The sequence below is a fragment of the Stegastes partitus genome, unplaced genomic scaffold (assembly GCF_000690725.1).
Source record: "Stegastes partitus isolate 25-593 unplaced genomic scaffold, Stegastes_partitus-1.0.2 Scaffold1024, whole genome shotgun sequence".
In the NCBI taxonomy this organism is placed as follows: Eukaryota; Metazoa; Chordata; class Actinopteri; family Pomacentridae; genus Stegastes; species Stegastes partitus.
In genome coordinates, this window is record NW_007578755.1 from 241,870 (window position 1) to 265,355 (window position 23,486).

General features: G+C 42.8%; 1 protein-coding gene across 4 annotated transcripts; it reads left to right on the top strand.

Annotated features, from left to right (window-relative positions):
- Positions 1-1,130: 1,130 nt before the first annotated feature.
- Positions 1,131-22,430, top strand: ahctf1 (AT hook containing transcription factor 1). 4 transcript variants are annotated; one of them, XM_008295143.1, is made up of 41 exons: positions 1,131-1,312; positions 3,541-3,667; positions 4,599-4,749; positions 4,965-5,067; positions 5,651-5,831; positions 6,000-6,207; positions 6,521-6,637; positions 6,803-6,887; positions 7,018-7,168; positions 7,350-7,482; positions 7,815-7,996; positions 8,188-8,249; positions 8,557-8,685; positions 8,870-8,960; positions 9,170-9,259; positions 9,581-9,721; positions 9,967-10,071; positions 10,437-10,533; positions 10,750-10,873; positions 10,997-11,053; positions 11,270-11,416; positions 12,030-12,220; positions 12,304-12,448; positions 12,633-12,764; positions 12,928-13,075; positions 13,229-13,379; positions 13,472-13,579; positions 13,872-14,016; positions 14,102-14,317; positions 14,621-15,287; positions 15,497-15,685; positions 16,030-16,135; positions 16,656-16,777; positions 16,889-17,202; positions 17,514-18,296; positions 18,366-19,397; positions 19,704-19,977; positions 20,215-20,388; positions 20,495-20,586; positions 20,936-21,018; positions 21,195-22,430. In XM_008295143.1, the coding sequence occupies exons 2-41, from the start codon at positions 3,547-3,549 to the stop codon at positions 21,391-21,393; spliced, it is 7,746 nt and encodes a 2,581-aa protein (XP_008293365.1). In that variant the 5' UTR covers positions 1,131-1,312; positions 3,541-3,546; the 3' UTR covers positions 21,394-22,430. The 4 variants fall into 4 exon arrangements, with proteins under 4 accessions (XP_008293365.1, XP_008293364.1, XP_008293362.1 ...); XM_008295142.1 differs by having other exon boundaries at positions 17,514-18,293; positions 18,354-19,397; XM_008295140.1 differs by having other exon boundaries at positions 17,514-19,397.
- Positions 22,431-23,486: the final 1,056 nt, after the last annotated feature.

A 23,486-nucleotide genomic window follows, 5' to 3' on the forward strand; every position in this document is an offset into this window, starting at 1 on the left:
ATTCATGTCCTTGTTTGTTTTTTCCAAACATGGTGTTAATATTACTTTTTAAACGTGTATCCATTCATTTAACCTTTACTCTAACTGTGACTTCACTGCTTGAGAAATGCGTCGATTTAAATAAAGCAAATACATGTTGAATATGTGAGCGATCAGAATTTCTCACCAAGGCTACTAAATGCACTAATAAAGAACCAAAGTCCTAACTAACAAACTCGCCTCCGTTCTTCAGCGGACCACCTTTAAGGAACTGTAGATGGGGAAGTAAAGGTGGGCCCCTTATTCACACCAGCTTCACCACCACCACCACCACCAGCAGCCCTCCTCAGCTCTGTGGCTGCTGAGATCTGTAGCCTCTGACCTTTGCTAACAGAGAGATTATTCCTATCTCTGATCTGTGAAAAGCTGACACATGACACGACCGACAAAACATGTTGAGACGTAGTGTGATGTGAGAACAAACTGTTGAGGGTGGATCGCCACTACAGGGCTGTTCTCATGCAGCTTAGAGCCTCCTCCTGTATGAGGTTAACTTAATGTCACTTTATATTACCGCATAGGAAGTTGCAAAGCAATAAAAGCTTCTTATGCTGTGATTTCAGACTCAGGAAGTACAGACTAGATGCAAGATGCTGCTATTTTTAAATGTGTATGTCTAGTGGAGATTCACAGCTGTTGCACAAACGGATCAGAAACAGTTTCAGTAAGAATGCTTTTTTATTCAAAGATTTTTGACTGTCTTCTCACAGATCTGGATTGCAAACCACTGATGTTGTAGGCCTTGTAGGTAAGAGACATAGGATATGATGTGATTACCTAAATAAAGTCCACTACACTAGCTAGTTGTGCAACAGTGTTGATGATGGTACTCCAGATCATCAGACTGCAATCTGAGCCTCTCCTGTGTTTTGCATAGATTTGGGTCACAGAGCTAATAAATAGCATGGACAGAAGCAGGTGTGACACACGTTTACAGCTGAATAATAATTGTAATGTTGTAGCAGAGACTCCGCCCGTCCGCAGGGGGGCAGTAGCGGTCCTCGGCCGTATGTGCGCCGCCAGAACCAATGAGGGCGAAGAAGAGCAGCATGGAGCACTTTCACACTGTGGAAATGGCGCTGCGCGTTGTGGAAGCCTGAAGTCAGAGGAGCCTTTCGCGCTTGTCAATCAGTTGAAGCTACCAGAGGGCTATCCGTATGAGTAGTACTTTAACAAGGAGCGGATTATGACAGAGGAAGGAAGTAATCGGGAGACTCGTCAAGAAAAACACAACAATCGTGGCTCTGATAAAGCCGTCGACATCCTCGGACAGGTAGTGTAACGTTGGTAGCAGCTAGCGGCACATTGCATCACGTTTTCCAGCGCAACAAGGAGAGGGAGAGAGAGCTAACGGGGCTAACCCAGCTCACTAAATTCGCGTATGCTGGATAAATCCCCAAGAAGATTTACAGTAAGAGCGTTATTTGTACCCGAGGGGGATTGACTGCGCTGTGGCGTTGTCAGAAGCTACAAGCTAATTGTGGGTCGCCTGGCGTAACGTTTGAACTGTTCTAGCTAGATCACCAAATTGCATTTGTCAAGCTAAATTCTAACATTCAAGAAAAGACAAGAGTCGTGGCTGACGACCTAAAGATGGTACTACGATGTTACGACTGATAAAATGTTACTTAGGGTTGCCAGCTTGAAATAAACAAACGTAATGTTAGTTGGGTACCTACGGCAGACTATGCTCCAAGTTAGCTGCGTTAGCGAAAGTAGCGGTGTAGCCCGGGCTAGTCTAGCTAGCCACCCGCACTTTGCTTTTACCTAGTTATTAAAATAATTTAAAGGTAAAATGTTACTCAGCTTTGCACTCTGTTTGTTATGTCACGAATTTAACAATCTAATTTGAAATACTTGTTAACCGCTATGACCCAAATACCCCCGTATACATTTAGCTAACGTTAGGCTAGCTAGCTTAACTTTAACGGGGAAATCGAATAAACTGTAACCCGACGTGACCTTGCAAGCTAACTGGGTAGCCTGCTAATGTAGCTGAGCGAAAAGTGTAAGAAAGCTACTAGTCATTGTCCAGTTCTAAATAACGTTGGTATATTTTTTATTTGTTGGCGCTGTGTTCCGTGTTTAGCACTGCTATGCATTACACTGTACCAAAAAGCCATCGATAGTTTGTTTACATTGTGCCAGGTTAGCTCAACGTTGACAAGGGCAGCTTAAGAAGCTAATCTTTGCTCTGCAGACGCTAACGAACCAGATAGCATTAGCCGCTTATTTTCCGTTTAAATACATATAATGTTTTGTCTCCTACGTTCCGCCATGGGTTATGGTGTCATTAATGGCATCTAAGAAGTTGTGAAAGTTTAAAATGTGTAGAGACGTTACAAACTTTGCAGTTGTTGACACGTGAGCGCTGGGTGTTGTATTTGGTACAATTAGAGGCACTCTTTTAATCGGTCGACTTCCTGCTGTAACGTATTTGCCTCCTTCAGTAGTCTGTGTTGAAACGCTTTTAATTGCGTGGATTAGTCTTGTTTTGTTTGCGATTGTCATATGTGTCCATATTCCAGCTCATGTCATGGCATGTGGCTGCGCAGTGACAGATTTGTTGCGCGGGAGTTCACTTGAATCTGCTGTGTTTTCCTTGGTGGTCGCAGAGGGCAGTAGTGGGTCCAAACGTTCCTCACAGCCCTGCTATGTACACCATACATCTATAGATAATACTATCTCGTTGGAACACTGGTGCTGTGTCAAGGTCGTGGAATTGCATAAACATGTGCATACTTGTATTAGCAAATCTGTATAAAAAGGTTTTAACAATATTACTGAGGTGAACTTGACAATCAGGAATTTCCTAAACTGTAAATGAAAACCTTTAAGCTTCTGTACTCTTTCTCCAAAGATATATAAAAAAACTGAAATATTGTTAAATGTGTGTATCCACCTGCTGTTGTCTGTTGGTGGTATCAGTTCTTCTGAAGAGAATAATAATCAATAATCAAGGCCAGTTTAGGGGATTGTCTGATTAATGATTGTAATGCTGTTTTACTGCAGCACCATATTGAATTTCCCTTCTGGGATAAATAAAGTATTTTTCATTCATTCATATCAGAACTCACCGTCAGAAGAACACACATCTGCTAACACACATGCAGCAGCGCGTCATGTTTGTTGATTAGAATTCAAACTCAGTTTCAGCCCCAGTTGCCAGCAAGGTTGCTGACAGCATGTTTCCTGACAACTGGGGGTACAGCTGTGCTCTGAAAGAAAGACCTCTTTTGTACTCCGAAACCGGGCAGAGTAGATAAATCCTAAAGTTGTAGGAACAGAATGAGTCTTTCACAGACTGCCACTGTATCGTTTTAATTTGACGTGTTGATGTTTCATTCGTGAACAAGTGTCAGACAGAATGTTATTGGTCAAAAAAAAATATATTTTTGATCATAACTATAGTAGTAATTTTACAGTATTTTGCAGGGCATACTAGTGAAGAGTAAATAAACATGTTTTCTGTGTTGTTTTTGTTTGTATGTTTTTACACAGTGAACAATGCATGACCTGACTGCCCAAGTCACCAGCAGCCTGCTGCCTTTCTCTGGCGTGACCATCGATGCTCTGGGGGAGGATGAGATCACTCTGGACTCGGTCCTTCATGGGAGGTTCACTGTTGGTAAGCATGTCGCCGGATCCATCATTCTATTGATCATTTCTTTCTCACTGTTCTGTCTTGTAATGACAAATGCAAGATTTAGATCATGTTGCCAGTTTCCTTCAAAATAAACACTTTACTATTAATTAATTTTCTTTTTTTATTTAGTTAATTTTGGAAAACAAGGGAAAAATTAGCATCTTAAGATGTTTAAGAATTACTGAAATGACACATGCTACTAAATCTGTTGACCATCATATTTCCTTTTTTCCCCTTTAGTCTGGCTTTTCTTTTTTATGTACGGATTATTTAGTAAATTTAGGATCTTATGCAGCAAATAGCATTCCAGCCAGTGCTGCTGGAAAACTTTACTCCAGAGTATTTAATGGTTTTCCTACTTAGAAAAGAAATTAAACATGTTCTTTCAATTAGACATAACGATGAATGAGTCATAAACAGAGGAGCAAATGGTAACAGAGGAGTTCACACGGCAAGTAAAACAGTGATTATGACAGCAATGCTCAACAACTTTGGACCGGACTCATGTACACATTTACACTTACATAGTTTGTTTTACATGGTCTGCTGTGTTTAGCCAGATTTTGTTTTAACCCTTTAATTTGTGATTTACTAAATTGTGTTTTTCCATTGAAACTTCCAAAAATGTTTCAGTGAACTGTGCATCTCACTTGCTGTGCTCCAGCTCTTGCCAATCAACAAGGAGATAAGAAAATCACTTTATCACAAAATGCAACACAACTGAATAAAATACAGGTTTTAAATTTTTAAAATCACTCCTTGTGTCATTACGATGGAACGTTTCAGCTCGAGTTGTGTGACTTGCTGAGGGGTCTTTTGTTGGCTCATGAGCTGTGTGATTTCCAAACAACCTGACTCAGCTGAACTGTAGATCAAGACCCACCTTTTTTATTTTCTTTGTCTGCATACGAAGGTCGCGGCGGCTTGGCCTGGCTCGCCTGTGGACCCCATCTGGAGGTTGTCCATGCAGTGACAGGAGAACGGCTGTCTGCGTACTGCTTCAACGGCGGTGGGGAGCATCCACCCAGTGTTCTTGCTGCCAGAGACTTCAGCTGGCTAAAACGGTCAGTGCTTTGGTCCACTGTCTCATCGTAGGCACTGTATAGCTTTGTTTTTTTTTTTTAAATCTACTGATTACAATGACATATCAACAGCTGTTTGAACATGCAGTGCGTGATAAGTGAAAGACATTTTATACATTTTGTTTGATGAATATATAATAATGACAGTGCTGAGAAGAAACCAAATGTTAACTCCTCTCCTGGCTCATTTTTACTAGGTCTGGATTGCTGGTTGGCTTAGAAGAAACAGAGGGCAGCGTGCTGTGTCTGTACGACTTGGGATTGTCAAGGGTGGTCAAAGCTGTGGTTATTCCAGGCAGGGTGAGTTTTGTGTCGTCTGCTCTTCACTGCTAGAGGTGTCCAATACAGAACGATAAATATGTGCCTTGAATCCAAATGATCTAATTATACATTTATAAAAACAACTGACATTTACAGCAATATTAGATTTTTTTTAATCTGATAGAAAATTAGGATATAGTGAAATGATATAATGAATAAAAAATATACTGAAGCTCATTCACACCTTTAGGCACTCTGTCTGCTCGTAGTAACACCTCCATAAATCACAGCCTGCAAACACTTTTTGTTGTCAGCTAGCTGTCAGCTGTACGTTTTCCCTTCAGGCATTTCTCTTCCTGGCTAGTTTTTGGTCGATTCACATTAGCAGATTTCTTTTGTCAGGAGGTATTCCAATGGAGAGTGAGAAATTAAAAATTATGCTGAAGCAAAAGCTAATCTGACACACCAGAGTCACATTTTTAAAATTACACTCAACTTTGTAAAACACTTCAGATTGGGCCAATTTTTTACAAACTGCAATAAGTGTCAAATAATTTCATCAGCGTTGTCTCAACCTGAACATTTTGGTCTTTCTTTTCTATCAACCCCTTTTCTCATCTAGATCACAGCTATTGAGCCGTTGGTGAGCTATGGTGGAGCCAGCACCTCCACACAGCACCTCCACCAGAGTTTGCGCTGGTTCTTTGGCATCGCTGCCGTAGTAACAGATCTTGGTCATGTTCTGCTTGTGGACCTCTGTCTGGATGATCTGTCCTGCAGCCAAAGTGAACTCGAGGCTTCAGGTGAGGAGGGCTTTTTACCATGTTTCCCCTGTTCTTCCCACCATGTTGTTTCAAGCTTTGTGGAAATATAGTAGCACCTCTAGATCCATTGTAGGTTATTAATAAGCATTTATGTTGCTCTGTTTTTCTAAAACCATCTATCTTTTTATGTTGACTCTCCATTTGCAGACCTGCAGGTGGTCACCAAATCTCCTGCAGAGATCCCCAGGCTCAGGGAGGTGAGCACCAGACAGGGCCGACATCTTTGTCTCCAGCTGAATGGACCCACTGGAGTTGGGGCCACAGCTCTGCAGTACATCTCCAGGACCAACCAGCTGGCAGTGGGATTTTCCGATGGATACTTACAGCTGTGGAACATGAAGGCTCTGAAGAAGGAGTGAGTCATTGTATTTCCTCTGACTTTAATATTGTGTGAAATGTGTGGGTTTCAGCCTTTCCTTGGAAACACAATCACATCGTATCACTGCTGTGTATTCCCCAAGGTGAATGTGTTACTGCTGACAAGACTGTAAAAATCCATTTCATTTTTCATGAATTAAAGTATCTGAAAGTCAGTGACATGGATGGGGACGTGAGCAGAATGTATATGACTCTTGAAATGTATAACCCACAGCAACATACAACATTGTAGTTGTACGAGCTGCATTAATGGGTACATTGTGGATTTCTGTTTGGTTGTTTGTTTTTAGATACCACTCACAGTTAGAGGGAGGCAGGGTGCCTGTGCATGCCTTCACCTTCCAGGAACCAGAAAACGACCCCAGGAACTGCTGCTACCTCTGGGCTGTCCAGTCCTCTCAGGACCTGTAAGTCCTGCCCGTTACTCGGTTGTAGTTTAAATACAAACATTCATACTATCTGATTTTTGAAGTGCTGCTTAGACGTACTGCTTCCAGGCAAAGTGTGCATGTGTTGTTGTTTTTCTTCTCCTAGTTCTTATTTTTCCTCTCCCTCCTTTTACTCCCACACAGTGAGGGAGATACAGTCAGCCTCCACCTGCTTCAGCTGGCCTTCAGTGAAAGAAAGTGTCTAGCTTCTGGGAAGATCCTCTATGAGGTCTGTAGTGCATACAGAACAAACAGTATTTGCTCTGCTAATTTCAAATGACAACGCTATCACAGTGCAAATCCCAAGAAATGTACATTGCATTTACCTTCTTTCCCCTTTTTGTCGTACTCTCACACAGGGTCTCGAGTACTGTGAGGAACGTTACAGTCAGGATTTATGTGGCACAGCTTTCCCTCTCAGGGCCCAGACCACAAATACCCGCCTGCTGAGTTGCCAGACCATCGAGAAGTTCAGACACCATCCTGACAGGGATGACAGCATGAATGAAGGTTAGCCTGCTGCTCCTCTGACTTCCTGGTGCAGATGGCAAAATGTTGGAAGCTAGTTTGAAGATTACTGCGTCTGTGTTGTCTCTGTGGTTTTACATGCTTTTCTTTTCACAATCTCTTCGACTATTCCCCACACCTTTCATCATCCACTCTATCTTTCCACACTTCTTCCCGTTTCCAGTTGCATCTCCAGACACCAGCCTGTCCATCTTCAGCTGGCAAGTCAAGGCGTACGGTCAGGGAACTCCGTCTACCTACGTTGGGGTTTTTGACATCAACCGTTGGTACCATGCACAAATGCCAGACTCATTAAGGTACAATGGAGATGGATCTAGTAACTCATTAGGAGGTGTCTTGATTTAGATGCATTTTTAAGAAATTACCAAATTTCTTTAATGCATTTTCACAGTATTTTGACTGAACATGTATCATCAGTTCAGAATGAGTTTGCAAAGTAAAGAATAACATTTAAAGCAGTTTGTATATACAGCAGGTCCTTTCAAATAATGGTGTTAGTATTTTTTGTAATTCATAGTGATGCAGTTAATGAAGTGCTCATCGTTTCCTGTTCTGTCCTAAATTATTGTCACGGCTGCTTGATTTCATTCACTCACTGTATTTTTGTGCGTTCGTCTCTTTTTGTCAGAACGGGCGAGTCTTTGCAGAATTGTCCTTACCTGGCAGTTTGGTCTCTGGATCCAGTGGTGCAGATGGTGTCTCCCCATGTCCTCCTAGATGTGGTGGTGCACGAGCGCAGCCTGAGCAGGGGCATGCCCTTCACCTGCCCCCCACCAGAACAATACTTCAACCCCACTACATATAACTTTGGTAGGTTTGATACAGAGAGACTATAAACAATGTAAGACTGAATTATCTTGCAGGTCTGTTTCTTCCTGTGTGTTTCTGTAGTGTGTCTGGATTGCTGTATTCGTTGTGCAAGTAGGGACAGGTTTCTGGTGGAAATACAGTATCACAAATGAGGTTAATTTACTGTTTTTTTTCTCCCTTTGGTATTTCAGATGCTACCTGCTTGCTCAACTCTGGAATTGTACATTTAACCTGTTCTGGGTATCAGAAAGAGGCAAGTTTCTGTGAATGTTTCTATCACGAATGTTTAACCTCGTCATTCATTTTTGGCATTTAATCTACATGATTAGAAGAAGTGGGTCTGTAACTGTATGAACAGGCAAAGAAAAATGTAACTTGGTGTTTCTTTTGTCAGGATGTAGTCTATTCCTTGTGTATCTATCCATTTAAAGAAACATAAGATGACGTGATGCTTATTAAGGCAATATTTACCATTTAGACGGGCATTCAACATGTAACAATAAAATGTAAAGTAAGCTTGTTTTACACTAATCAACTCTTCGTTTTTTCATTAAAACCAGACTCTGAGTTTTTTGAAGAAAGCTGCTCCTTGTTCCAGTGACATCATCTCCACTAGTTACTCTCATTGCCTTATGTCCGGCCTCCTCTCATCTCGTCTGGCTGACACCCAGGCATCCAGCCTCTCTCAGGTACATGCACACACTTGGCGGATACGAATGTCCTTTAGAGCTACCTACAAAGTCACCATCCTCAAAGCTTTTGTAGTCCCTCTTTTAATACACATTAAAGAAAATCTTTACTTTTGCACAAGATTAGGTAAACTATTTATTCTGAAGTTTTCGTACTAATTTGTAACTTTATGTTGGCTGTCAGGAGGAGCAGCTTGATGCCATCTTGTCAACAGCGTTGGAGACCAGTTCTTTGGGACTGATCACTGGCTGTATCAAGCAGTGGACAGCAGAAGGTAAGGAGTCATGCTCGAATAGTCATCAGTTTTTTATCTGCTCACACAAACTCATTGCAGACTTGCCAGTAAATACTTGGTGTGGATTTTTTTTCTTTCATACATACATATCATAATTATGTGTATGTTCTACTAAATCTGTGCCAAGCTTTGCCACAGCTGCCTGCCTTGCAGTCAACCTTAATTCTTCAAATTCTATTCTTCAACAGAACAACCAGGATCTGCACTAAACCTGCGCTACATACTGGACTGGGCATGGAACAAAGTAGTCCAGACCAAGGAGGAACTGGATGGCATCTGTATGTTAAGATGCACATGCTCACTGCTTTACCGGATCTTTAGTTTTACGTTTTCATTTTTTAGGTTTAGTCTTACTCAAAGATTCTTAACGTTGTTTAAAGTATAATTTGTTATGTGGTCTCATTCAGGCTTATGACAACTCAGACCTTTAACAGTACATTATATTTAAACCTTATTAAGGCCCTGTCCCTTTGTCAAAATCATACATTATTCACAACTTAACTGATAATATCTCCTCATGTGAAATTCCTCCTTTCTATGCTGTTATTTGCAAGTTTTTCTCTAAATATATATTTAAGATGTGTGTGTTTGTTTCTTAGGTGCACCGCTGTTTGACAGCTCATCCAACTTCACAGACCCTCAGACCATGCAGCTGCTACAGCACAGTCAGAGACTGCTCAGTAACCTCAGTGCCATCTTCCACTGTTTGCTCAGTGAAGCCCAGGAGCTCACTCAAAAAGGTGCCTTGTCCACACAGCTGCAGTCACATGTACAGGTGTATACTTTCCTGTGATGTCGTTGAAACTGATTTAGTCAGCATATAAACACTGTGTTTAACTCCCTTAAGTGTTGATGTCATTAAACACATATCTCGTGCCTCATAGCTTTATGGTGTGATACACTGTGAGTTGTAATGCAGCATCCTAATAAATGTTTTTAGCTTCCTTTTGTTCTCCTTAACAAGCTCTCGTTTTTTGTCATATAGGTCTTGTAGGACTGATGAACAAAAACGTGGTGTCCAGTTTGATTTCCAAGTACGCTCAGGTGGTCCTGTGGTTCTGCCGTACCGGCCTACTCCCTGAGGGATCAGGTAATGTGATGCTGGCACAAATGCCATCTGATATTAATCAGAAGGAATCCTTAATTAAAATAGCAAAAAGCCCAAACCCTCAGTGTATAGTGAGCTAACCCAAAAATATTTGCTACTTGAGTAAAATCCCTCAATCTAGAAATGAAAGCCTAAATGCCATGATTCTGCCATTGTCTTGTAGATAACATCTGCTTAATTAGATCAGTGAGGCATTGAACTTTGCAGTTTCCAGTCCAAATCTATTTCTATTTTTTGAAACTTGCAAAATCATCAGAGCATACAGTGTGCTAACAGTTGCCAAACTTTTCATTATCATGTTATTCATTTTTTCCCCCCTCTGTCTTTCTAACTGTCCTCTCCACCAGATGAAGATGCTCTCCAGATTTCTAGGCCTTTCTACACTCACTCAGTCATCAGCAACTATTACACTATACGCAGAGAGGAGCTGACCAGGCTGGCCAAGTGAGTAGTGAAAGCTATTCAGTGATACATGTATTCCAAATGTAGCCCTGCATAGGACCACGATCTTCACAAACAATGCCTTCATTACTTCAGTAATTCAGCCGTCGAGCCTATAAGATGTTAGAATCATCATCCAAGATTTCCCAGTCGTTGCAGATTTTCTTTGATGATGGTCCAAGCTGATCTCATGCTGACAGACTTGTGTTGTCTTTTCAGGGGCAAGTGGTGTGCAGACTGTCTGATGATTGACGGTTTGGTTGGCCAGTGTGGCGAACGCTTGACCAACCTGTGGAAAAGAGATGAGGGCGGAACAGGGCAATACCCACCACCTACACTGCATGTAAGGAGTTCCTATTTTTTTATTTCATTTCTTTTTTTACCAGTCAGTGTACTGTACATGATACTTAATTTACTTTTATCATTTTGAATTACTGGATATTAATTACGTATTCTTGATCTGCAGGCTTTGCTCGACATCTATCTACTGGACAACATTGACGAAGCTGCCAAACATGCAATTGTATCCTTCAACCCACACTACCCATTTGCAAAACTATACAGCTTCAGTTGTAATATTACATTAATTACTTTTACTTTTTAAATGTTTGATCAGTTATTTTACAGTCTTTGATCCTCAGTGATAATAAATGTGATGTTCCTAACATGACAGAGAATCTTAAACATCCCAGACATAGATTCATTTCAGCCTTGTATGATCCTTGACCCACTGTTCCAGGTTATTTACCTGCTGTTGGATGTCATGTACTCCTTCCCCAATAAGGATGGAGCGTCAGTGGAATCTTTCCCCACAGCTTTCGCCATCCCAATCGGTCTGGTCAAACTAGTGCAAGGCCTCTGGCTCCTGGACCATCACGACCATCAGGTGATTACTTATTACACATCCATTATTTAACCATCTCATAGATCAGATAGACAATCAGTCAAATGTATCAGTCTGTACTGACAGTGACTTTAGTGTTTATTTTTATTTACTTAACCAGGTCGGTCCCGTTGAGATACAGTGACCCCGTTTTTAAGGGAAGCCTCGCCAAGACAGCAGCCTGAGAAACATTACAGTTACAACAATTAAAAACAAACAACACGTAACAACATTACGAAAATACATGCTAGATATAAGCAACGAGATAAAGAATTTACACTGAAACAACAAGTGCGAGATGTAGTTGATACAAAATCTCTCATAGGGTTTTTAAAAGATCCGAGGGTGATAAGTTCCTTTAGATTCAACGTGTGCTGCAGTGAGTTCTAGGCAGCAGGTGCAGAATACTTAAAACAGTGCTTCCCAAATTCAAAACGAACCTTTGGCACATTTAATAAGTACAAATCATTTAGAAAACGTTTAGGCAAAAACGCTTACAAATGCTTTGTGTCATATTGTCCCTATGGTGAAAACACTGTTTATGTCATATAGCCTATTGATAATACTATCCTTATGTAAGTTTTTCAACAATTGTCATCTTCTTTGTCCTCACCAGAGTTCCTTTGAGCTGCTCTTGCATCCAGCTGCGTCTCAGTGTCACTTCGAGTGGCAGCATGAGCGCGTCCTGCAGGCTCTGATGTGTCAGGGCCAGCAGTCGGTGGCGCTACGATACTTTCACGTTACCAAGCCCCCGATTTCATCCACGTCCCAGGCTAAGCTTTGCCTGTCTGTACTGCTGCACAACAGGTAAGTTCAACAGCTGAGGACTGTTTGTGAAAGATCACTAGCAACTTGTGCTTTTATTAACCCGACATGTGCTCAACTTCCAGGTGTCTGATCGAAGCGTGGTGCTTATTACGGCAGCACTCTAATCGTCTCAACATGGGTGAGCTGCTGGGATTCATGTATGAGAGCTGCCAGGAGCTGGGCCTCATCAAGGAGCTGCTCAAACTGCCTCTTGGCCTCAATGAACAGGTAGAGAGATTGATGTGAAAGCATGGTTAGATTGCCAATGAAATAGTTTTTCTTTCAATATTTTATCCCATTTTATTTGCCTTACCTTGTGTAATTTTTTATTCTGCTGTACATTAATTCTTTTTCAGATCTTTGGAATATTAAGTCGAAGCTTAAACCCATAGTTCTTGGTTTTGTGTTTCAGGAATGCTTGGAGAAGTTTCTCCAGGGTACTGGGGGTCTCCAGAACAGAGAACTACTGATGGTTCATTACCTGCAGCAGGCCAACTACATTCCCGCCCTGCAGCTCAACCACAGCCTCAAAATGAACTTGGTGGTATGTTTGACAAACACAATTATGCCAAAGAAAACAAAACAACATAATTATTTTGGTATATGTGGTATTTAGGATGACAGTATTCAGAAGTTTTGGCATTGAAGCTGTGAATCACAACATCCACGGGGCTATCTTCTCCAATCTCTTGGTGCTTTGTTCCTAGAATGAGCGAGACCCGAAGCTTAAAGAACGATCCAACACCAGGAATTCCATACTGGATCAGTATGGCAAAGTTTTGCCCAGAGTTCAGAGGAAACTGGCAATGGAGAGAGCCAAGCCCTACCAACATTCCTACACAGTCCACAGAGAAGGTAAGGAGGCGCACAGATTTCACTACATCTCTGTAACACGTCGCTTCAGTGGAAAAATGTTTTCACAGCGACGTATCAAAAACATTTAAAGAATAACCACAACTTAAATACGTTTGTCAAATATAACCAACATCTTTGCACACTCTGCTCCAGTTTCTCGCCCGCAGCCGCTGTCCACTATCACCAAGCGTTCTGCTAATGACAAGGTGATGTCCAGGGCTGGATTTATCAACAATGTCCTGACCAAGATTGAGGAGGTGTGGTTAGGCAAAGGCGCTACACCTCAGTCCTCCCCATCCAAGAGGTGAGCAGGAAATACTTGCATCTCAAGGTTAGCAACTTATAGTACTGCCCTTTAATTTTTCCCCCAATTTTCTTCCCATTTGTCTCCTGCAGTCCCAGGACAGCTGATGCTCAGAGTCTCAGCCCCAGGCCTTCCTCTCTGGCCCTTCCTGAGCCCTTCCTAGGAACTCCTATCAGCATGACCTCCAAACGAAAGTCAAGGTAGAGTCACAAGAGCTCCAGTGAATGTGAAGCATACAGCGAAAGTATGTTTTGAGAAACCACACAGCAACAAACAGTAGTACAATATTCAGAGGTATGATTAATGAAATATTTGACTTTCAAAATCAAGCATGTAAATATTGTTACAGTATTATTACACTTATTTAAACACTTATCTATATATACACACATATGAACTTGAATGTTATGCAAAATATTAAGCTTTATTAAAACAGCATCTTAAAGTTGTGTGTGTGCTTTATATTCACTCCACCTGCTCTCTGTGCCCCAGGCTCATGGACTTGGTGGTTCATCCCTCCTGTCAGACCCCTCAGCCTCTTCTCAGCCCTGCCAGACCTCCCAGCTCCTGGGTTTCTCCAAAGAGCATCAGCAAAGCACCTGAACTCAGTTTGCTGCAAACACCACAGGTTGTCAAGGTGGGAATGCAAATGTAGAATTCATTGTAGTAAACATACTGTAGTATTTTGTTATTTATACTTGTGGTGTGCTTGTTCCCTTCAGCGAGCTCGGGCTTTGGCTGCTTCTGGCCCTGTGTTCTCAGCCTTCACTCCCCAGTCCATCCTGCGCAGCAGCCTGAGGCCGACACCCGTTGCCACGCCTTCAGCTTCTCCAGGACGCTCCATCACCCCTCCACTCCGCAGCAAAGAGAGCCGGATCACCTTCATCGAAGAGGCAGAATCCCCTGAAACGGAGAAGGGCATCCGATGGACTAATGGGGTAAGACAGAGCACAAGGAAGGGAAGTGTGTTGGCTCTCTGTAACCAACACAAACAAAACAATCCGTCTCTTTCAGTATCACATTTTTATGAAGTTGAAGCTAATTAGTTGGTTTATAACCTGGTATCTTAACAGACATGGAGTTACTGTTTGATTCTTTGGTTCTTTTAGGAGTACCACTGTTATTATATTACATTTTATGCACAAAGGTGCAATAAACTACACAAAGGCACTTTCCTCTTTCTCATCATTTTCTTAAGTTGGTGAGTTTGATTTTCTCTTTGGACCTTTTTTCCTCTGTAGATGGCAGCAGACAGTGAGATTAGCCTGCTGACCAGAGGCAGCCTACTGTCCAAGGCTACACGTAAATCCTGGTCCTCACAGCCTGCTGAGGAGGAAGAAGATGGAGACGAGGAAGGAGAACAACCTCATGTAAAGTTCTTACCTCCAGAAGGTGGTGTTCCCTCACCGCAGCTGAGAAACTCTGAGAGCGAATCATCTTCCATCCATGAAGTCGCTGTAGAAACAAAACCGTCAGAGGCAACGCAAGCACGACTTAGTCTGAGCTTTGACACCAGTCAGGTATCTGTTCGGTCAACAGACACCACTCTGGAATACTACGATGCCCCTGTGTCACAGGACCAGCAAGGAGAGGATGGAGCTACAAAGAAGATTTATGAGATAGAGACAGTAGACGTTCAAGAGACTGAAGAGGATAAACTAATCACTGAGCAAACCCTCATCACACCCGAGGACACTGAGAAGGAAGAAGAGGAGGTGGAGGACGGAGAGGAGGAGGTGGACGAGGAGACGTATGAAGATGTAATGGAGACAGGTCTTGAACAGGCGTCTAGAAATGAGGACGAGGAAGTTCAGTCTCCACAGGAGGATGAAGAGGACATTGAGTCAGATAGCAAACAAGATGATGTTGCAACTCTTGACCAAGAGGAGACTTCTGCTCACGATCAAGGTAATTCATTTTGAGAATTTAGCGCTATTTATTTCTCTACAGTTTTTTATACACGGGGGCTTTCTTCACACCAGAGCCACTCAGCACCAAAATACAACGGCATGTGCTTTGCTCTGTAGCTTTATTTCAGGAATAAAAGCTGTTGGAAATGATTTGTGTTTCGCCACACCTCTCTAAAACATCCCTTGGCTCATTTTGTTTGCTGCTAGTCGGTAACCAGGTGACTGAGAGCTCCGACTCTGGTGCTGAAGTGGAATCTCAGGATCTTCCTGTGAAAACTGAAGCACAGGATATCCAAACAGAGCCCAGTGAATTCCCAGAGTTGACTGAGCAAACTGAACCATCTGGAGCTACTGAAACTGGAAATGAACCAGCAGAGGATGTGGAGCAGTCGACAGGTTTGTCCTCTCATTTTTACAACATAGAACGACCTCATATTAAATGACTGAGGTGATTAAATTTGTACACAATGCTGTGAGGAGATGGTAAAACCAAGTGAGTTAGAGCTACAAAAAACTAGAATGCTCACTAGTGAAGCTTTAGACATTATTTTTATCAGACAGAATATGACAACTTTATTTCGTGCAAGGATCTTCGCTCTTCTGTATTATCTAAAGTACTTTTGTTTCCTGATTTGTGTTACTTGGAATAACACATTTGAATGCATGTTAGTGGACACTGACATGGTACTGATCCTGGTTATGACCGTTATGACCATACGGTGTTTTGCATTATCCATCAGATCTGACAGAGTTCGTTCAGCGACACCTGTTTGGTACCGATTCGTCTCCTCCACTTACCCGTTCTGCAATCCACAATGCATCACAGATCCAGACTTCCATCAACAGGTATGTGCTATTCACTGTTTGCGAAAAACAAAACAAAGTCTTTGCTGTAGCACCACATTGCTAAATGTGCATTCTTTAAAATTCATGTTTGCCCACATCTCTCAAGTGTAGAAAATAATAGAGATCAGTTGAATTGTAGCACTAAACACACCAGATATGTTGTTTATTGTCTCATAGTTGAAACAACAAATCAACAAAATGACCACAGGAACATTTCCGAAAACCCAGAACCCTTTTTTAGGACAGAGTTTACCTTCACTTTGTGGACAGGGATTTAGTTGTTGTTGGTTTAGTTTCCGAGGTATGGCCATAGTTTACCCAGGACTTATGGTTCTTAAACATGAATGCTTTTAAGGTGTGGAAATTATCTTGATGGTTTGATGGTAATAGGCTTCATTTATCAGTGAGTCACCAATACATTGTAGTGCTACAAATATGAGCTGTTTCAGCGGTAAAGATGTTGTGTAGCTCACTGTAAACTGACAAGTTAAAAATAGCTTTCATTCTCACTTTCTCTCAGTGAGTCATTAGATGAGGCTGAAGAAAAGGAGCCGGCTGCTGCTGAAGCTCCCCCGGTGCTCACCACCCAAAAATCTACAGCGTCTGTGACGTCCTCCGAGCCAACTGGCACCGACTCCCACTGTGAGGAAGATTCTACACACATGGACGTTAACAGTGGTGCTATTAATGCTACGGCACTATTTCACTCACATGAATTTTCTCACTTTTCTGTTTGTGCTTTGTTTCTTGTAGCTGTTGTGAGTGTCAACGATAGTGAAGAGCTTTCTAGCCCTGCATCTGAGGAAGAGGAGGAGGAGGAGGATGATGATGAGGAGGAGGAGGATGAAGAAGAGGAGGAGGAAGAAGAAGAAGAGGATGAGGAGGAAGAAGAAGAGGACTCTGGTAGTGAGGTGGAGATCATTGAGGAGGTCCAGGGTAACGGGAGGTTGCCGCCCCTCCAGCCCAGTTCAGTTTTCATGCAGGAGGAACACACACACTTCCTGCCAACGCTGTCAGAGCAGGAGGCTGCTGAGTTCTCTCTGATCACACCCGGTGCAGACATGAAGGTAACAAATGTAGACCTGGAGCAATTAGTCCCTTCAATAATTACTAGATTAATGGAAGTGAATGACAGACTATTGTAATAATTTAAACAAACACAGATTTAAGTCAACAATCAAATACAAATTTTAAGCGTTCTTTGTTCCAACTTCTGTACGATGCTCATTTTCTCTCTCTTTTTTTTCCATATTGTTTTGTAAATTGAATAAACAAGACAAACAAGACCATTACGTTATTACGCCATCAATATTTTATAGTTTAAATGACTAACATTTTGCAAAACAAATGCACATTGTGTGTGTTTGTGTCTTTACAGATGGTAGAGGAGGACATCGAGGGTGAGGTGGTGATGGTGAGGCTCGGGGCGGATGACGGAGGGATGGATCCAGATGAAGCTGTAGAGCAAGGATCATCATACATGGAGCTCAAGCCTTCTACCACCCTCCTGGTACCCCTGGAGCTTGTCGAGGGACAACACGGTCTGGTCGATAGCGCTGAGCTGGATCTTCCTGAGCTCCAGCAAACCGTAGAGACCGATGACCCGCAGTCTGAACCTCACTTCTCTCTGATGCTACATATGGACGAGGACAGCGATAGAGACGCAGGCTCGCTACCCGTTGAGAATGATCTGCCATCCTCTGACCCTTCTGCTCACTCTCCAGTGGTGGATGCTGTTGACGAGTTTTTGGTCAAACCTGAGATTATTCTTTTGGGCACAGATGACCAGGATGATCTCCAGTCTGAAGAAGCCCCACAAGAAGACAATGGCAAAGAGGTGGACAGCTTGGATGGAAATTATATTGATGAACCACAGGAATCAGAACTTGTGAAACTCAAAACTGACCTACAGACTGATTACACTGCAGCAAAGCAGGACGGAGATGATGCTGAGGAGCAGAAGGATGCAGAGTTGGTGCTGTTAGCTGAGGATCATGAATCTGCTGCTTTTTCAGTCTCTGAAACAACTGCAGAGGAAGAACTCCCAATGGCGGTGGATGAAAAAGACTCTGTGGCAAATACTCAACCTGCTGATGAGGACATGATAGAGGAGGACAAACCAACACCTGCTGAGCAGCCGGAGGAGCCGGAGGAGCCGGAGGGGAAAGAGGAGAAAGAGCAGCCGCAGCAACCGCAGCAGCAGCAGAAGGAGGAGAAGGAGGAGCTGGAGGAGCCGGAGGAGCCGGAGGAGAACGGCCCTGTTAATATAGACACAGATATTTCCCCCGTCGCAGAGCCGGAGCCTGCTGTGGAGGAGCAGCTGGAGGACCTCCAACCAGCTGAAGAGGCAGAAAAGGAAGAAAGCAGCGAAGAAACTGAGACAGAGGAAGAACACAAGGTAAGGGTAAGACCAAGGAGATATAAGAAAGATAAAGACACTCCAGTGAAGCAGGATTTGAGCTCAAATAGCCAGCCAGAAGAACAACCTGTACCAGAGACCCCCACCTCCCAGAGGAAGAAGGCTCCTTCCACCCCAACGCAGAGGACAACAAGAGGGAGGAGGACAGTTACGTTTATCTCTCCCCTACCAGAGGAAGCAGAGGAGCCAGAGGAGGATGTAGATGTAAAGGAAACAAGCACTCTGCTCCCTGCATCGCCCAGTCGTACGCTTAGAAAAGGTAAACTGGTCAAAGAAACCAAAGTCCACGCCAGCACACCTCGAAGAAGTACGCGCAATTCTCAGCCGGACCCTCCTACAGATGAGGCTGAAGAGGTGGAGGCCATGGACAATGATACGTCAGTCGCATCAACTTCCAAGGCCTCTTCTCCAGCCAGACGCTCCCAGAGGGGAGCAGCAACAAGGACCAGCCAGAGGACCCGAAGGGGGGCCGAGGAGGCGTCTGCAGAGGATGAAATCAAAGAGGAGGAAGACCAAGAGGAGGAGGTCTCGGATAAAAATATTGGTCGACAAACAACCTCCAAGACTCCCACCCCGTCCAAACGCAGGACCACTCAAGTCAACACCCCGAGAAGGTCCAGCCGAAGGATACTGAGTAGCAGTGAGGTGGTGACAACACAGCTTGAGATCTTGAAAGAAGAGGAGAACGAGGTCTTCACCTCCCCTGTGAAACGCAGTCCCAGAAAGACAAAGACGGCACCATCAGAGGTCCTGCCAGCTCAGCTGCAGGAGAAGAAGCAACTTTCCAGCCCTGGCAGGACAACTCGACTGTCCAACCGGATTAACCTAAATATATATCCACAAGTAAGGATTTTAAAGTTTTCTTTGTTTAAAAATGCTGACATCAGATTGGATAACAGTTGCTGTAGATAACAGAACCTTCAGTTTCTTTACCACCAAGATTGAAAAGGTTCATAGATTCTCTTGTTCACCATCATCTGATGTTGGCACTTGATGATGATAAGACATAACATTCCATAAAATGATTTGTTTTTACCTTTACTTTTTATTTTCATTCCTTATTTTCATGCATGCCCTATACATTGTTTCATAGTGCATGTCGAAACCCTGAACCATCCACCGTTCATTAATGACATTTAACACTCCCAGGTCAAACTGGTTCCTGTGTCACTTCCTCAGAGCGTAAGGAAGAGCAGAGGAGAGACACTTACTGAAAACAGAAAAGAAGGCGAAGATCTACTCGAGCCTGAACTTAGCAGAAATGCTCGTCAGACCAACTCCCGTCGCCCAACTAGAAGCAAACTTTGGGACCACCCTGAGGAAGATCTTCCACTGCTGGACTCACCGTTGGAGGTGGATTCCGAAACCCCCGTCGCAGACGCCCTCATCAAAAGACTGAAGGATGAGGAGCAGAAGCAGGAGGGTATGTACAGAGCCATAGTCAACCTGAAGTAACACTGTGGGGGAGTGAGTGAAAGATTGTTATAATCGGTGAAGTCTGTGCTTTAATTCCACGTCAGAATCCAGGAAGCAGATCAGAAGGAGACCAGAATCATACTGAGAGATAAAATATAAACTCTTTATTGTGTTGATTTAACTGTAATGTGCAGATTGACTTTTAGATTTATGCATTAAATAAAGTGCAACCTCTTTAATATAGGTGGAGAAGCTGTTACAAAGACGTTGAGAACCAGCAAGAGAAGCACCAGGGCATCGGCAGAGGAGGCTCAGTCTCTGCCTCCTGAGAAAGACCTGGTCCCTGAACCTGGAGACGATGAGTCTAGTCCAGGCGAGCATTCATTCATCTACTCTCCCTCACGACGAAGAACAAGAGGTGAGTCTAGTATCGATTGGCTCAGAGTGAACCATCCAGCCATCTATCCAGGCTATGTTTAACCCTGTGTTGTCTGTCTGTGTGTGTGTGTGTGTGTGTGTGTCAGCCCGTAGAGAAGTGTCTCCGGCCCCCAGTGAAGAACCTGCAGCACCTGTAACTCGCAGCAGCAGAAGAAGAGTCAAAGATGTTGCTCCTCCGGTAAGAGCAAGGCTCCCACGTCTAATGTGGTGGAGGCTTGTGTTTTTACCCTGAACATATTTAGTCTGACGGTCAGAACTTCACACATGTAATCTCATAAATTTGAGTTTCATTACTAACTGTACACAAAGCTGATTTTTAAAAGGAAACGAATCCTCAATCAGAAACATTTTTAGAACGTTATAATCCGTCAGTGAGTCTTAAAGAATCACAATCTAAATATTCTGCTTTCTTCAGTGCATTTGTTTTTTTTTATTATTCATTTATCCTGTTGACTTGGAGGGAGAAATGATAGAGGATCCTTTAAAGAAGATTTTTTGTCTTTAACGTCACCGTTTTATTTCTCCAGGATGAAATTGCTTCAGAAGAAGATCATGTTGAAGTGGAGAAAGCGGCCGTCGGCGTTAAAACCAGAAAAACACGAGCAGCCAAGTAAGACAAATGCTTCCTACACTAGAACTGCTGAGTTTTAAACATGGCTACACATTTTTTTTAACATGAATTAAGGTTTTAGTATTCACCAAAAGATTTATTTTGCATGACGTTGGTGTCTTTACAATTAACTCATGCACCCATGATCATCTTTTCTTTTTTCTTTTTCTCTTCAGATCAAAACCTGTTCCGGAGCCGCTCCCCATAGCAGAGGCAGACCTGCTCTCGCCTCTGCCCAGCCCGGCTGATCCGCTGCCTCGACCACAGAGGAGGACTAAGGACAGAGAGGTGCCGACCACCAGCAGGAACCTTCGCCGCAAACGCGTAATGGACACGGTTTTCACAAAGCCCGTCACCCGGAGGAAGAAACTGTAAGGAGGCGGAGGTGTTAACCAGTGAACCTCAAGACAGCCACCTGAAGATCCGAACCGACTCAGTCACGAGCTGTCAAATATAAACGTATGCCTAATCTCACGATGGTTCTGTTTCCTTAAATGCCTCACAGCGCTGCGGTTTGTATATTGACTCCCCTGTAGGAAAATAAAATAGAAGCAGCGAAGGCAGAGAAGTATATTTTTGGGACATAACGCACTGGTGGGTAGCAGTGTGAGAAAGAGGACTATATTTTTGGAGTTTACATATCCCTCTCGTACTAACATGATTTCACTTGATATCGTATCTGTGGCCATTTTGTGTTGGACATTTCTTTGCGACGTTCCTCGGCCTGGCTCTCTGGGGCACAGAATGGCACAAGGGAAATCAAAGTGAGGTTTGTAGAAACGTCCGTTAATAAAAACCAGAGAGACGAAACTGAACTCGCCTCTGATCAAGAGGTTTTTATTTACATTCTCCTTTTATTTTAATTTTGGGTTTTTTGTTTTTTTGTTTTTTTTTTGTGTTGTTGTTTACTTTTAAAATTTCAAGGCCTGCTGTTTTTTCTATTTAAGAAGAAAAGCAAACCAATCCAGTGGAGATATATTTCTACTGCTAAATTTGTATATAGTCTTTTGCTATGTTCCAAATAAAGTTAATAAATAAATCCTAAAGAGTAATGTTGATTTTGACTTTTTAAGTGTCTCTCGGATACATTGGATCATCTAATCAGACTGCCTATGCCATAGTCTTAAAATTAAACTTGACTTTGGGGAGGAGGGGGGGAGGCTTGTGTGAAAGACAACACTGTTATTAGCAGATTTGGACTGTTGCTGTATGTCATGAAAATGTTGTATATTGTGAAAGAAAAAGAACTTGCACAGCGGTTGTGTTAAACCTGATTCGGGACGTGTTAATAGGCTTGTTTAATTAAATTTATGGCAACCACCATCTGACACAAAGGTTATTTTCTGATGAATGTATGTAGAATGTCTTATTTTTGATGACTGCTCTTTGATAAATATGGCAAAGCTTGAATACTTCTTGCGTTGAGTGATTGTCTCAATAAGTGCATGTGTCGGCGTGGTGAGTGTTGGCGGATGAAACGTCTGCAGTCGAGCAGACCTACAAGCCTCTAATTATTCTTCACAAAGAGCTCAGACCTTATCCTGTCTGAGCCTCAGATACCAGACATGCAGTGTTTTCTACTTCTAGTTAACAGCAGCACTTTAGTGGTTTGATTTCAGAGAGACTCACTGAAATGTTGATAGAAATGTAAACGTCCAGTATAAATATGACTCCAAGCACTCGGTCTTCCATAATTTATGGGTGCAGACAAGGTGAAAGTGAAACCAGGCTCCACTTTCCCAACAAAGACGAGGGGATGAAAGAAGCAAATTACAAGCACCCTATTTCCTCACTTATTAAATGATTCTTACTTCTAGTGAATTAGTCATTCTGTAGAGCAGTATTTAATTCTAGTGTGTAACGGTGTCTCCAACAGACTCCTCTTTGGACACACCTGTTTAAAGTTGCATCCATCTTCCAACAAGCAAACTAGACCATCATTCACCTTCGTTTCCAGTCAGACCTCACTTCCCATCGGTTGTACACCAGCGTCCCTGTTGTACTGGCCTGATTGTGTCCATGTCGACGTGTAACTCGACACAGCGTTGCGTTGCTCTGTGTGAGGGAGCAGATCACTCAGTCTGCCTGCCTGCTGCCTGCCTGCTGCAGCAGCATGAGGGCTAAAGCCTCAGACATGCACGGCAAGGACTGTGTCAAAGTGGCCGTCAGAGTGCGACCGTTCAACAAGGTCAGTGTGCTGCTGTTTTACAGAATATACGAGATGTTGCTTCTGAAAGCTGTTGTCCACGTCTTATTTTATGAAACTTCTCTGTTTTCCAAATGTACGTGTGTTACAATGTGATAGATAGATAGATAGATAGATAGATAGATAGATAGATAGATAGATAGATAGATAGATAGATAGATGCCCAGGACATAGTGTTATGTTGTCATTTTGTTGTCGTGGTCTCCTTAGAGGGAAGGATCACTATCAAAGTATTTCTGAGTGATTAAACACTTGTATCCTC